Consider the following 14,047-nt stretch of genomic DNA (forward strand, 5'->3'; position numbering starts at 1 on the left):
CAAAAGAATATATCGAGAGTGATGTCGTAGTTTTGAATTTCAAATGAGATCTGCTAATTTTTTTTTAAATTTATTTATTTATTTATTTTTATTAGTAAAATAAATTTTATATTCGTAGTTGGTAATAAGGCAGGAAGGCTGGATAGACGAGAATGAATGTCGAGTAGATAAATTATTTGAATTTTAATTTTTTTTTATTATAAAAGGAGAATAGGGAAGATGTGAGGAGACAAAATATTTTATATAGTTACACATACCAGTATGGATCTGTGCTCTTGTTTCTCCTCAACCTCACTCGATTTTTATCGATTCTGTAAAGTGTAACAAAGCATTTACAGTCCAGAAAAGCTCGTTGCCATTTCCATTTCCATTTGTTGGAGGCGAGCGCGCAGGAAGCAAGGAAGGATAGAGGCACTCGTCTAAAACGCTGTTCCGAAGTTATTCTTCATTTCTACCTCGGTCTCTTGTAATCTCCTCCTCCTCAGCGTTGCTGTTATATGCTTGCTGTCTTCTCTTCGGGATCTGCTGCAAAGCCCGTTCCGGTGAAGCCATCGAGGAGCGTCGGGTAACCTCTCTTCCTCCTTGCGATTTGTTCTAGAATCTCTTTTTGTGGTGAAATTTCGTCTGTGAACTGATCGATTGCGTAATTTTAACAGTGATTTGTTCAGATCGATGATATACTTGTTGCTTGTGGAACCATGTAGATTTGGGTGTTTGGGTGGAAAATGTTGGTTAGGATTTGGGAAAATAATATTAGGTGTTCAGGTGGAGACAAGAGAATTCTATATTATTGTAGGTATATTATAGGATGTGTACTTTAGATATTCTAATTTATATCTATATTCTGTTTGTCCTTGGAAAATTTCTATTTTTTTTCCGTATTACAATCCTAGATAGTTTTAAATAAGAAACCCTAGATCTATATGCGCCATCCCTTTTGACTTCGACTCAAATCGCTTCCTCGCACCAATAAAGCTCACCTCTCCCGTCGCAAGAACCCTTCCCGTCGCAAGAACCCAATGCTGTTGGCATCCTTATGTGTGATTTCTATCATCAAGAAACACTACCACTAGGCTCAAGCGTTTCTTGGAGCCACTTCAGCCGGATCGCTGCTAGTTCATGTCGTCAATTTCCTCGACTAACATCATTGGTGTAAGCTGCATGATTTTGAAGTTCAGGTGTGCCCCTCGTACCTCGATCTTTGGTACATATTATCAGTCAAATTAAAAACCCTTCAGGTTCCAAGCCAGACAATTGATTGAGTATATTTTCTTCTTCTGCTTCAAGTACAGATTTATACCACCCCATGGGTGTGGCCTTACAGAGATCAAACTGGCACTATATTTGTTAAATCCTGTTATTTTATCAAACAATTATGAATTGTGCAAATATTGCTATCCATCTTCTTCTTTTTCTCTCCAGATTTTGTCATACTGAACACTTATTGGACCTCAATTGGGGTTTTGATTTTGCTACTCGAGATCTTATCCAGATGACTCTGCGTGAAGTGTTGTATACACAGTTAGTGAACGTCAGACTCCAAGCATGCTGCTATCTTGCTTTAAACACTCTGAACATTTTAGTTTTTGTATCTTGTTTGTCCCAGTCTTACATACTAATCATTAGCTAGCTATATATCTTCCTGCTACCTGTTTTGACATTTGAGTAATTCATTTTTTTGGGGGGTTGGGGGGGGGGGGGATACAGCACAGGATTTGCTTCAATTACAGCTATCTATCTGATATCTATCCTTGACCAAAGCAAGCTATCTATTGTGCCTGAGATTTTGGTAGGAGCAGTCAGATTTGTTCTCAACTGAAGACATGACTTTAAAATCTAGTAGATGCTCAAAGCGGATCTACAGAGAACCTCTTTTATACCGGAAGAAGGAATTCAAATCATCTGTAATAAAATTTGTTGATTCATCCTTGAACTCGAATTCACTGCCTACCAATAATATTTGTTCAACTCCTGCTTCAGAAGATGGTTGCCATTTGATTAAACGGAGGATGGATGAGGAATATAATTCCCTTCTGACAAATGGAAATATGAGAGAGACTACAACAAGAAGCTTCACAGCTTCTGAATATAACTCATCTCTTGTACAAAACAGTGATGGCGAATCACTTATGGTTTCTTCAAGTGTAGAGATTTCAAATTCTGGAGCAAACACTGTTGAATATACAAGAGACTATGAAGAACATGCAGAAGCTTCTGTGCGAAACTTTTTGACAAACTCAGCAGGGTCAAATTCTAATGTTGATAATGGACAGCCATCATCCACATCAAGCATGCCACCTTATATCAATCACAGGATTAAAGATGCTTGGGAGGGTTCATCGTCTGATGCAAATGCTGCGAAACCAGTAACAGAGTTAACATCAGCGAGGGACATTTGCATCTCCATCCTCAAAAGGGATATATTCCCAACTAAAGATTCAGAACCAAGACGACAATCAACTACTACAGCCCCTGATGATAATGAAATCAGTCCTTTATTTGAATGCATGAGATGTGGGTCGATGGAAGATCCATCCAAAATGTTAATCTGTGATTATTGTGAAGGAGCATTCCATTTGTCTTGCTGCAACCCACGTGTCAAGAAAATACCAGAGGAAGAGTGGTATTGCATGGTTTGTGAAAGAAAGAAACCAAAGAGGCAGCATGAAAAGTTGATGAGTCCCCAACGTGAATTACCTATGCACATTCAAAGACCTCGCCGGGGTCTTCGTGCAATTGAAGTTATGTTGGTGGATTCTGAACCATATGAAACTGAGGTCAGGATTGGTAGAGACTTTCAAGCAGAAGTTCCAGAATGGTCTGGTCCTATTTCTAGGTATGTGCACTTGCTCTTGATGAAGTTTATTTTAAGCTTCACATTATATAACTCTCGCCACCAGATTTCCTTTAAAAAGTACAAACTATATGCCAGAGGTGACAAGTCTTAAATTTGCATGTATATCTAACCATGTCAAGTGGACTTCTATGCGTGCTGTTCTTTCTTGCAACTTTGACATTATCAAATACAACTCTAATCGTAACTCCACATTCTTTATGCAGCAATGAAGATCAGTTTGCTGAGCCTTCTGAACTTGATCCTAGTGAAATGACAATGCTGGGTGTATGCCTCAGGCCACTTTGTCCATGATCGATGATAATCGACAGAAAATTTCCTTAACACTTATTACCAGGAATCCTTTCTGACATTCTGTTGTATTTGCAGCGCTTACAAATCTTTAAGGATAAGAAAAACAGCGTCGGTAACTGGATTCAATGCCGAGAAGTCCTAGACACAGGAGTTGTTTGCGGCAAGTGGCGGAGGTAATACACTCCATCCCCAATCTCTGTTTTTCTGTGTCTCTATGTTTGTGCGTGCACGCGTGTGTTAGTATAAAACATCAAGATATTTATGCTTTTGTTACTGCTTGGGACCTTTTGCAGGGCACCACTGTTTGTTGTTCAATCGAGAGATTGGGACTGTTCGTGTTCAGTTATTTGGGATCCTATCCATGCTGATTGTGCTGTTCCGCAGGTATGTTCCTGTTATGCTTGCCTTTGATGTGGTGGTGTTTTTGGCGTGGCCTTGTGGGAAAGCGTGTGCCCTTGTGGGAAAGCGTGTGCTTGTCTTACTTCAACTGCTAACTGCATTAGTATTTAGGCGAGCTCTTCATAATTGATGGTACCGTATGTGGGTTGGTTATATCTATATTTTCTATTGATATCCCTTCTTTTGATCTTTGGATGTTTTATGCATTTGCAAGTATATTTTCAGCCATGCATCTATTTGAAAATTTGAATTAGCTGTTGAACTTCTCTGATGTAAGGGATAACACCATCATTGCTACTTTACATTGTTTGCACCATCAAGTAAATTGAAGTGCTACTATTTTGAGGAAAACTGATTTCTACATTATCTTGTCTGTTGTAGGAATTGGAGACTGATGAAGTTCTTAAGCAACTGACGTACATAACTAAGGTATGTTCATTCTGATCCTGGAGGTGGTTATGATCGGCACATTCTTTGCATCAAGTTCATAAGAGTTACTACCTCAAAACCACCGCTTTGGCCCAGCATTTGAACAGGACAAACAAGGAACTGACTGCAATTTTTCTTTCTATTTTTGAACTGATAAACTGATGTGTTCTGCTTGCTGAAATAAAAATTGAATGCTCCCTCTGTATGAAAATGATGTTTGTTTTTTGGATATCTCACCATCTAGAAGAGGCAACTTTTGACCACTGATTTCTACCACAATATGTTTGTAAAACCATGAAAATATAGTATGATAGAAGCGTTTTATCAGAGACATATCAGTATTACTTTAACCAACCTGATGGTCATATGTCCACAGAGGCAAATGATCTGACATTAATAATCCAGTTCTTACCACCAGAGATCAGGGCAATCCACTTTGAAAAGGATCTGGTCAGTCCACTCTAGATCATCTTCTAAACATGTGCTCCCATGCATATTTGTGGTCTTAGTCGCTTATCTGAGCACAACATTTTTTAAAATTGGCTGCAAGCCAGGAATTACCATTTCCTGTGCTTTCACTGAAGCTCAATCAGTTGATAAGTAGCTCAATCACCTCTATACACTTTTGCTTGAAAATTGATATCTAGGAGTAAAAGTTACATGGCATTTCAGTTTTCACTGCTTATCACAAAGTTCAACAACTATCCCTGCGAGGAGAAATGGAACTGTAGGGCCTTATGCAAGAATACCTGGTCATCGTATCTGTGCTTCCCCGGGCACAGATGCTCTTCAGTCAAACCTATTAGAACTGTATTTACCATCTCTTCTGTTATGGATTCGCTGTTTGAAACCTAGTCTAATTGTTTTTATCTTTCTAGCTGAAAAATCGGCTCGGTGATAGCAATCAGAAACGCTGAAAGATGTGCGTCCATCAGAAGTCAGTTCATGTTCGGATATTGCTTAACAGAATGTCGCCTTGTTTCACCCAACTGCTTGCTAGGTCTGATCGATATCTGTTCATCCTCTCCTTGCAGATTTTGTCTACAGACTACAGAGGAACATACAGATAAGAACTCTTGCACCAGTCCCGTCACAAGTCGGCGTTAATACCACAGTTCAATTTTCCAACACCCGCCTTCTTATAAAGAAAAGAAGGGAAGACCAAAAGGTCGTTGCTGCTGGAGAATTACACAAGAGAGATCAAGACCGAAATGTTTTCGTGTGTGAGAAATCAAAACCTTAGGATGTATCATGCAAAGCCTGAAGCCCTGAATTTGTTAGTATTAGGTGTATACAGGTGACTCAGTTTTGTCACCTTCACTCCTGGGACTTTCATGAGTGGAAGAATGAACCACAATGTATAGTTTTTTTTTTTTTTAACGCTGAATCACATTGTATAGCTGACGCGTAGCTGGAGTGGCACCGTCGTCAGTCAACGAGCTCGATCGAAGCCTAACAGTAAGGTTGGGGAGTAAATAGGCAGGCTCATATGCTTACGTGATGTGCATGTCTGGGATTGCCGTGGTTGTCGCGAGGGCCAGGTCTCGCGCGCTCCCGTGCCAGCCGTGGCCTCTGCCGCCGACTGCCCATCTCTGCGCTGCGCCCGGAGCGTCGTGTGGTTACAAAGTTAGATACTATCGATAAATACCATCTTTATTTGAGATTATATGAAAAAATAATATATTTTTTTATATTGTCTACGGGACACAGGATTTGTCAGCATGTATAGTGCCGATATGCTCTAGGGTCTACTGCCATGTAGCATATTAAAATTGTACTGAGTTGGTGCTCCGCATATCAACATGTAACTATTTTACAAATATCGGATTTTTGGTATTAGTTTTTTAATTTTTTAATAAAACAATACTATTTCAAAAAAAAATTCCTTCCCACGCCTCCAGTTCCAACAAGACCAAGCCGACGGCCCATATGCCCAAGGCGGCGTACGTGTGCACGCGCCCGCGCCGCTTCCCCGCGCCATGCGGGCGCCCCGCCGAGGTAGCCGGGCCGGCCGGCACGTACGTGCCACTTTTACCAAGAGGGCCCCCGCGCGCGCGTGCCTCCTCCCCCTGCTCTCTCTCTCTCTCTCTCTCTCCTCCCTTCCGTCGCGCGCTAAACTTGGGACGCCGGGGTTGGCTGGTCGGTCATCGTCGCCCGTGCGCGCGGCGCTGCGGAGGCGGGCCGGCATGGGGTCCGGGACGTGGCGCAAGGCCTACGGCGCGCTCAAGGACTCCACCAAGGTCGGCCTCGCCAACTTCAACAGCGAGTACAAGGTGAGGACGCCTCCGATCGATCAGCGCCGCCGCATCAGGAGCCAAAATTTCCTACTCCTTGCCTTTGATTCCGATCTTTTTGGGTTTCTGATGCCATTGGCGTAATGCGCGTCTCTCTCTCTCCCCTGATCGACAAATCTGATTTGCTTTGTAACATGCTCTGTGTTTCCGTCTTGCTTGCAGGATTTGGATATTGCCATTGTGAAGGCGACGAACCACGTCGAGTGCCCGCCCAAGGAGCGGCACCTCAGGAGTGAGTGGCTCCTGTTCTTGTGGATAGGGCCCCTAATTTTTGGTTGAAATGTGAATTACATCCGTATCCAATTCAGTTTCAGCAAGGTTTGTTTCTTTGCTGCTTGCAGGGATTCTCTTTGCGACCTCCGCAAATTGCCCGCGAGCCGATGTCGCCTACTCGATATGCACATTGGCGAGAAGATTGTCCAAGACCAAGAACTGGATAGTGGGTCTTGTTCCTCGCTTGTTCATACACTAACGATACTTGATTCAGTCATATCTTCATTTCTTTTGGTTCCTTCGATTCTTCAGTTTTTCCCCATGGGAGATTAATACAATTGAAAATTATCCCTTTGCTGCATCTTGTAAAGGACAGGCAATATAAACACAATGTTAACCGATATCTTGGTCACAGGTAGCATTGAAGACATTGATAGTGATACACAGACTACTTAGAGAAGGGGATGGCACATTCAGAGATGACTTCCTGACCTATTCATACAGAGGAAACATTTTGCAGATCCCACAATTCCAGGATGACTCCAGCCCATTAGGTTGGTTCATTCTGCATCATTCTGGACTGCAACAAGGTGACTAGCTCTCTATGTTCTGGTTTACTCAATATCTGAACCGGTTCCCTCGATCCTGTTTTCAGCTTGGGACTGCTCCGCTTGGGTTCGCACGTACGCGCTCTATCTTGATGAACGGGTAGAGTGCTTCAGGGTTCTGAAGTATGATGTTGAAGCCGACCGTCTGTTGAAATTACCCCAGGCTTCTGGCAAGGTAGCATTCAGCTCTCCACACTTTGGTGGAGACGTCTTGTAGCCCTGCCATCATTGTGATTTGTTTTCGCCATGAGTGCGATGTTGAATCTTGATGAATTCCAGGCACACAGTAGAACAAGAACGTTGCCACGCGCGGATCTTTTAGATCAGTTGCCTGCGTTGCAGAAACTGCTTCTTAGGCTTATTAGCTGCCAGGTTTGGCAAATAAGAAATACCAGTAAGCTTGAAATAAGAAATACTAGCTAGAATATACAGATATTGATATCTCCTTTTGTTTATATTTGTCATTTTGGAGCCTGACGGTGCAGCCTGTACAAATTACCTTGTACAATATGCGTTAGCCCTTGTAAGTCTGAAACTTGTTATGACAAAGCTTTTTGGCACAAAATAATTTGTAATTCCTTATATTCTTAGTCTTACAGAGGTTTTATGGGCCTTAGGTTTTGAAGGAAAGTTTCAAAATATACTGTTCAATCAATGATGGCATCATCAATCTTGTTGATATGGTACACTAGCAGTTCTTAATGAGATAACTTTTACATGTTTGCATATGTCCACCATCTGAAGATAATTTGAATTCCTTATTTCCCTTATCTTATGTAGTATTTTGAGATGCCAAAATATGATGCAATCGAAGCCCTTGATATTTATAAACGAGCTGGCCAGCAGGTAGAGAAACTCTGAAGTGGTTCATATGCTGGGTTGCAGAGTAGCATATTTGGATGAACTGGTTCTTGCTTCTTACATGGTGTGATTTCACCAATTTCACAGGCAGAAAAGCTTTCCACTTTTTACGACCACTGCAAACATCTTGAGCTAGCCAGGACTTTCCAATTTCCTACTCTGAGGCAGGTATGTTCTGTCAGTGATTCAATCATATCTTGATCGAAGAACTATTCCTACCAGTTTAAAAAAAGAAGAAATATTCCTGATTTTAACAGACACGTATCAATAATTTCAGGAAAGATAAAGTTTACGGTAGATTACAATGCAGTTAAGTGTAAAAAAGATTACAATGCAGTTAAGTGTAAAAAATGGCAGTCATCTAGATCCCATTCGATAATGACCTAAAGTTATGTTTACCTTTGTGTCTATATTCCTAAGTATACACATTTTAGCCACGCCTGTCCACTGAATCCTCGGGAGTCAGGATACAACAATTTAGTCATTACTATATGTTGATGTTACTAGTTACTGCTTATCACTACGCAGCCACCTCCTTCATTCCTTGTGACAATGGAAGAGTACATCAGAGAAGCACCCCGTGCCGCCAATGCGAGTAAGAGTTTGGTGAGTGACTTCAGTATCAATGAAGATACAAAAGGTCAGAACCCAATGAATAATATAGTAGTGTTCTGTTAATTGTTGCGATTTGCTAAACCAGGAAAATGAGGAGCAGAACCAACCTAGTGATAATGAAAAAGAAGATCCACAGGAAACCGAGAAACCAGTGGAAGAGGAGAAACAAGAGCCTGCAGAGCCTGAAGAAGAGCCACAACCTGCGGTAGAGCCTGCAGAAGAAGCAGTGGAGCCTCAGCCACCAACGACTACTGGGGATCTTTTAGTATTTCCACTATGTTCCTTGAACAATCTTCAGTCTAGCTCAGTACCTGTTTCTTTCAATCCTTATGTTCTTGCTACTATATTACTTGCAGAATTTGGATGAAGAAGTAAACCCCATGATCGCAGACCTTGAAGAAAGAAATGCACTGGCTCTTGCTATTGTGGCACCAGGTTCAGAACTTCATATATCCATGCACTGCTCATTAGCATATTTGATTAAGTAGAACAGCGCCAGTAGTAGTTTGAATGGTGCCATTTTGTGCAGAGAATGCTTTTAGTCTAGAGAGATCATATGTGCTACTGCATACTATGTTATGATTAGATTTGTCTCTTAAATGCAGGGAATGAAAACAAGGCCTCAACATCTCGAGACTTTTTTGCAGTCGACAAGTCTGGATGGGAATTAGCACTGGTCACTGCACCAAGTAACCACTCAAATCAATCAGTTGAGAATAAATTGGTATGTAAGATTTACTATCTTTCGATGGAATCTGATTATGGGCTTTTATACAGCTTATTGACAGTGAAAATATGGTCATAATTTATAACCGAATATAAGTGAAACCAATCAGAGTTGAATAACTTAAACTTACATGCATTCCCTCAACAGGCTGGGGGTTTTGACAAGCTATTGCTAGACAGTCTTTATGAAGATGAGGCAAGGAGGCAGCAAATAGCCAGTGTGACCTACACGGGTAGTCTTGCAGCGAACCCATTTGACCCTAACGATCCATTTGCCCCGTCCAACAGCTTCGCGCCACCATCAAATGTGCAGTTAGCTATGATGGAACAGCAGCAGCATTATTACCAGGCACAGCAGCAACAGTACTTTCAGGTACAGCATCAACAGCAAATGGTGCTGACGCCGCCACATACATACCAGCAGCAGTTTCAGTATTCTGCACCTTCTCAAGCCGGATTATCCAATCCGTTTGGTGATCCATTCAGTAGCCTCGTTGCAATGGCTAATCCGCCGAAGAAAAGCACTTCAAATTTAGTCTGAATTGCACATTTTATTTCTAGATCTCCCTCTGATTTTGATCACACACCACATTTGCAATTATGAGGAGCAACTTGTATAGTTCAACAATTTTGAATACTGTATATTGATGATACACTGTAGCACTTACATTTGGAAACCAATATGAACACTGCAATGTTAATATCAGAAAATGTAGGAGCATGTTTACCGTCATACATTCCAGAAGATAGCAACACCAAAGACGGTGAAATCATATCATAACCTCTTTATATATTGATGAGGCTTACATAAAATTAGAATATAGCATGATCTTTTGAGTGAAATATCACATGAATTCGGTAAGCTTTTATTTTCCACACTAGCTTACGAATTCGTCGATTCAAACTATTGTACAATAGCAGTAAGTCATAGAAAAACATGAAAAGGGACACCTTTTCTTGATCCCCAACTTCATCCAGTGCAACAGCTAGCCGCCCCTTCATTCCTCTTGAGCTTGATTAGCATCCAGACTTGAGCTCTCCACTTTATCCGGAAAGTGGCCTGCATAACCATCAACATCCCATGTAAGACAGAACTTTAACTAAGCAGGAGCTACATTGATTTGGATTGCAAAAGAACATAGCAAAATGATGAAATGCCACAAAATTGTTCTGAATTCTAGCACTTCCTATGCAATGTCTTGAGGTGTTTAAGTTCAGAATTAGGCAGCATAGTGGAAGGGCGAAATGGAGATCTCCAGTACTACAAAATTACCATCGATGAAGTAGGTCGAGCACGGGTACCCGCGGGAGGCGGCGGCGACGGCGCGGGCCTCGTCGGCGGAGAGCCCACGCCGCGGCGCTGCGAACCCCACCCCGCCGCCGTGGCTCACCAGCGCGAGAAGCCCGAGGTCCGCGCCGGCGGGCCGGGGCGGCGCGAAGTAGGAGGTCCCGGGCCGGAACGGCGCCCAGTCGGGCACGGCCATCCGCGCCATGGCGCCGTCGATGGCCTCCTCCAGCCGACGGGCAACGGCGGCGCTGTCTGCGGGCGTTGAAGGCCCCGCGGCTTCCACCTCAAGCACCTCCGCTGCGCGCCGGCGGGTGTGGCTGTGCCGTAGGCCGAGGGCCCGGCTGGGCTGTGGCTGGGCTCCGAGGCGGCGCGCCAGGAACGCCGCCCGGGAGGAGAGCTCGCGGGCCATGGACCCCGTCACGTCAACGCGGCCGAAGCTCGCAGCCTGGGAGAGCGAGACGGAGACGGAGGAGCGCGAGCAGGTGCGTGCTGTGCCGTGGGTGTGTCGCCAAGGTTAAACTAGGGAGAGAAATGGGGGAACGGTCGGTAAATATAGCAGTCGGCCGAGGGCTTTTCCGAATATGTGACGGTGGTCGGTTTTTGGGTTTTGGACCTGCGGTTTCTGTTAGGGATCTATTTGTAATTAATAGATTCTTACAAGGGATAATCCGAAAGTTAGCCAACAACACCGCCTTCGCCCTCACGCAACTGCCTCTTTGCGGCGGCGCGAAACACCGACGCGTCTTCTGGTTGCGAGCGCGGTCTCCGTCCAAGGGGGAGCGAGGGTTTCGGCGAGATGTCGGCGTACGACGAGGTGGAGATCGAGGACATGGAGTGGAACGCGGAGCTGGGGGCGTACACGTACCCGTGCCCCTGCGGCGATCTCTTCCAGATCACGCTCGCCGACCTCCGCCTCGGGGAGGAGATCGCGCGCTGCCCATCCTGCTCCCTCTTCCTCACCGTCGTGTACAACGCCGAGGACTTCGCCGACGCCAAGGAGCCGTCGCACAAGCCATCCCCGCGCCCCGTCGCTGTCGCATGAGGCAGACCCGGTAAGGTTTCTGCCTTTTGTTGTTGCATCCGTAGCTTCTGATTAAGTTTGGCGTTTGGGTCTTTAGGTGGACCCAGTAGTTCGTAATAGGCCTTAATTTTGTCTCAGTATGTGCGATTTTTGGTTTCATTCCTTGTGGTGAAAATTTAGCTCTTGAGGCCTTACACTGTATGTTTCCTTTGTACCCATTGGGAGCTATGAAGTTCTTGGTTCAGACATGCGATTAGGCATCTATACTAGCACTAGTTTAGGTTAGGGTGTTGTGCTAAGTGGCATATATTTTTTCTTATTTGTTGATTGTTGTCTATCTCTCGTTGGGTCAGCTGGTTATTTTTGTATGGAATAATTTAGGTGCAGTGAGACTAGGGGTTATAAATTCAGCAAGGATGTGAATATGCGGAATTCTGATTTTTTTAAGCGTACTACTATGGTTAAATTATCCCTCGTCTATGTGGAATTGTGGATTACTTAGATCGCTGCTAGAAGGAATGGGGGATATTGATGCTCTGGATTTAGTACACTGTAGAACAGAAGTTCAATTCTTTGTAATTTGTATGTTTGGTTTGTGCCCCTTGCCAGCCTTTCCAAAACATTGGCTAGCCATAACATTGGCCAAAGTTTTGGTTGCCCATGAGTTTGATGCTCTGGATTTAGTACACTATAGAACAGAAGTTCAAGTCTTTGCAGTTTGTATGTTTGGTTTGTGCCCCTTGCCAGCCTTTCCAAAACATTGGCTAGCCATAACATTGGCCAAAGTTTTGGTTGCCCATGAGTTTGCAAAGGATTGGCGAGAAGAAACATAGAATGTGACCAAATGGCTATGGGCATGCATAAATTTGGCAACCGTCCAAGTGAGTGTTAAATTCTTGAGGCATTACCAATATTGGGAGGTTTGGTTGGGGCACAAGCCAAACACACTAGGCCTCACCTTGCTATGTGGAGTATCATTTTTGTGTTCATACTTGGTTGCTTAGGTTAAACAGAGGTGAGATAGTACTTGCTTTGTTGCTAACTAGGACTTTGGATTTAGGAGGACAATAAAGTGGATGGTGATGAGCTTCATGAAGTTTCATCAGTTAAGTGGTTAATGTGAGCTTTAGGATTTAGTTTTGCTTGTTTAGTGATTGAAGAAGTCTGCTGATTGTTGTGGCAAAGCTAGTAGGTTTTCCTGTTGGACTTTGTGTTGATGCAACGCTTGCTCTGTTTACTGGTTATCCTGTTCTGGCAGATGTATTAGAATTGGAATAATTGATGTAAGTTGTAAGTTAGCAACGTTCAGTCTCTCCCCCATGTTTATACCTTGTTTCACCTGGTAAAGATGAGTTGTTGTAGATTTGGTTAAGGGCATCTATAATAGTTAAAGATGAGCTCACTTATGTGAGGTATAGGGAATTGTGAGCGGGACCTGCATAAATTTTGAGAAGTGTGTTCTCTCACCTAAGAGCCAACATTATCTCTAACTATTGGAGATGCCCTAATAGATTTGCACAGTGATTTGTAGTCTGTGGAAACTCATTTTCTTGCTAGCTCCACCTCTTGTTAGTCTCTTAGATGGTTCAGCTTCTTACCAATTCTAGCGCCTTTATGTGGCTATTTCTCAAACAGTGACCTAAGAATCATAACCCCTCCAAACAATTAAATCTTCTTTCCTACTTTTCCCTATGCATCTTACTGAGAGCTTATATATTGGCCTCCGGCGTGTATGTGCCCGTTACATGTTGAACTTCGATTTTGTGCAGCTGGGACGGGGGTATATACTTCCCTAAATTTCAAATTACTAAGATGTAGAATACGTATAGCTTGGTTCATACGATGAACACGGTACCTTTTTGAGCAGTTTGCTTAACGAAGATTCAGGATTCACGTTGTATTCTCTCTTCAATGCATTCTTCAACCTTATTTGCATGTCTAGTCTTGCAGTGTCAAGTGTCATCATGTAAGGCCACTGAGGTTTTGCATTTAGGTCCTGTTGACATTATATTTTATTGCTTGCAGGACGCATGGAATCAAGCTCAGAGCATGGGAAAGGAATGAGGTGTTCATGTTTGACATACGCGGGAGCATTTGTACTACTACTTATATGAGTAAACTCGGGCATCATGTCAAAGCTTAGGTGGTTAAACTATCTTATTTGTATGGACGACCTATTATTGTAAGGCGTCATGAATATGTAATGCTTCGAAATTTTGTTCGTGCAATTTCTCTCCACATCCCCTCCTTACCAAGTTACAATCCTGACCCATCTTCTGCCATATTTTCATTTTTTTTCGCCGCCTTGTGATACCTTGATGAAGCTAAGACACAGAGTCGTGTAGACACTCTCCATGGATCTATTTCATTCCTCGTTAAGGATGGTAGTGTGTGCCTATCAGAAACACTGACTGTAGTACAACTCAAGCTACCGAAAGCAAAATT

General features: G+C 43.1%; 4 protein-coding genes across 13 annotated transcripts; 3 read left to right on the forward strand and 1 right to left on the reverse strand.

The window, feature by feature from the left end:
• The first annotated feature begins 263 nt into the window (after nucleotides 1–263).
• On the forward strand, nucleotides 264–5,375 carry LOC133883246 (uncharacterized). 8 transcript variants are annotated; one of them, XM_062322508.1, is made up of 10 exons: nucleotides 265–565; nucleotides 657–1,178; nucleotides 1,423–1,521; nucleotides 1,708–2,836; nucleotides 3,061–3,121; nucleotides 3,224–3,321; nucleotides 3,442–3,532; nucleotides 3,929–3,976; nucleotides 4,855–4,913; nucleotides 5,011–5,375. In XM_062322508.1, exons 4-9 carry the CDS (start codon nucleotides 1,824–1,826, stop codon nucleotides 4,891–4,893), a joined length of 1,350 nt encoding a protein of 449 aa, XP_062178492.1. In that variant the 5' UTR covers nucleotides 265–565; nucleotides 657–1,178; nucleotides 1,423–1,521; nucleotides 1,708–1,823; the 3' UTR covers nucleotides 4,894–4,913; nucleotides 5,011–5,375. The 8 variants fall into 8 exon arrangements, with proteins under 8 accessions (XP_062178495.1, XP_062178492.1, XP_062178493.1 ...); XM_062322509.1 differs by having other exon boundaries at nucleotides 657–1,521; nucleotides 4,855–4,898; XM_062322507.1 differs by lacking the exon at nucleotides 1,423–1,521.
• A 514-nt stretch (nucleotides 5,376–5,889) lies between these two features.
• On the forward strand, nucleotides 5,890–10,017 carry LOC133883248 (putative clathrin assembly protein At5g57200). Of its 3 annotated transcripts, XM_062322514.1 has the most exons (15): nucleotides 5,890–6,249; nucleotides 6,433–6,502; nucleotides 6,612–6,709; nucleotides 6,899–7,037; nucleotides 7,139–7,266; nucleotides 7,371–7,463; nucleotides 7,564–7,614; nucleotides 7,709–7,774; nucleotides 7,872–7,937; nucleotides 8,040–8,120; nucleotides 8,481–8,558; nucleotides 8,653–8,832; nucleotides 8,924–9,002; nucleotides 9,173–9,291; nucleotides 9,442–10,017. In XM_062322514.1, the coding sequence occupies exons 1-15, from the start codon at nucleotides 5,956–5,958 to the stop codon at nucleotides 9,832–9,834; spliced, it is 1,935 nt and encodes a 644-aa protein (XP_062178498.1). In that variant the 5' UTR covers nucleotides 5,890–5,955; the 3' UTR covers nucleotides 9,835–10,017. The 3 variants fall into 3 exon arrangements, with proteins under 3 accessions (XP_062178498.1, XP_062178499.1, XP_062178500.1); XM_062322515.1 differs by lacking the exons at nucleotides 7,371–7,463; nucleotides 7,564–7,614; nucleotides 7,709–7,774; XM_062322516.1 differs by lacking the exons at nucleotides 7,371–7,463; nucleotides 7,564–7,614; nucleotides 7,709–7,774; nucleotides 7,872–7,937.
• A 36-nt stretch (nucleotides 10,018–10,053) lies between these two features.
• LOC133883249 (uncharacterized) lies at nucleotides 10,054–11,116 on the reverse strand. The gene is made up of 2 exons (XM_062322517.1): nucleotides 10,567–11,116; nucleotides 10,054–10,353 (listed from the first exon to the last, which is right to left on the reverse strand). The coding sequence occupies exons 1-2, from the start codon at nucleotides 10,988–10,990 to the stop codon at nucleotides 10,292–10,294; spliced, it is 486 nt and encodes a 161-aa protein (XP_062178501.1). The 5' UTR covers nucleotides 10,991–11,116; the 3' UTR covers nucleotides 10,054–10,291.
• Nucleotides 11,117–11,248: 132 nt separating this feature from the next.
• LOC133883250 (diphthamide biosynthesis protein 3-like) lies at nucleotides 11,249–13,830 on the forward strand. The gene is made up of 2 exons (XM_062322518.1): nucleotides 11,249–11,633; nucleotides 13,628–13,830. The coding sequence occupies exon 1, from the start codon at nucleotides 11,378–11,380 to the stop codon at nucleotides 11,621–11,623; it is 246 nt and encodes an 81-aa protein (XP_062178502.1). The 5' UTR covers nucleotides 11,249–11,377; the 3' UTR covers nucleotides 11,624–11,633; nucleotides 13,628–13,830.
• The last annotated feature ends 217 nt before the right edge of the window (nucleotides 13,831–14,047 follow it).

Source organism: Phragmites australis, chromosome 10 (genome assembly GCF_958298935.1).
Source record: "Phragmites australis chromosome 10, lpPhrAust1.1, whole genome shotgun sequence".
Classification (NCBI taxonomy): Eukaryota; Viridiplantae; Streptophyta; class Magnoliopsida; order Poales; family Poaceae; genus Phragmites; species Phragmites australis.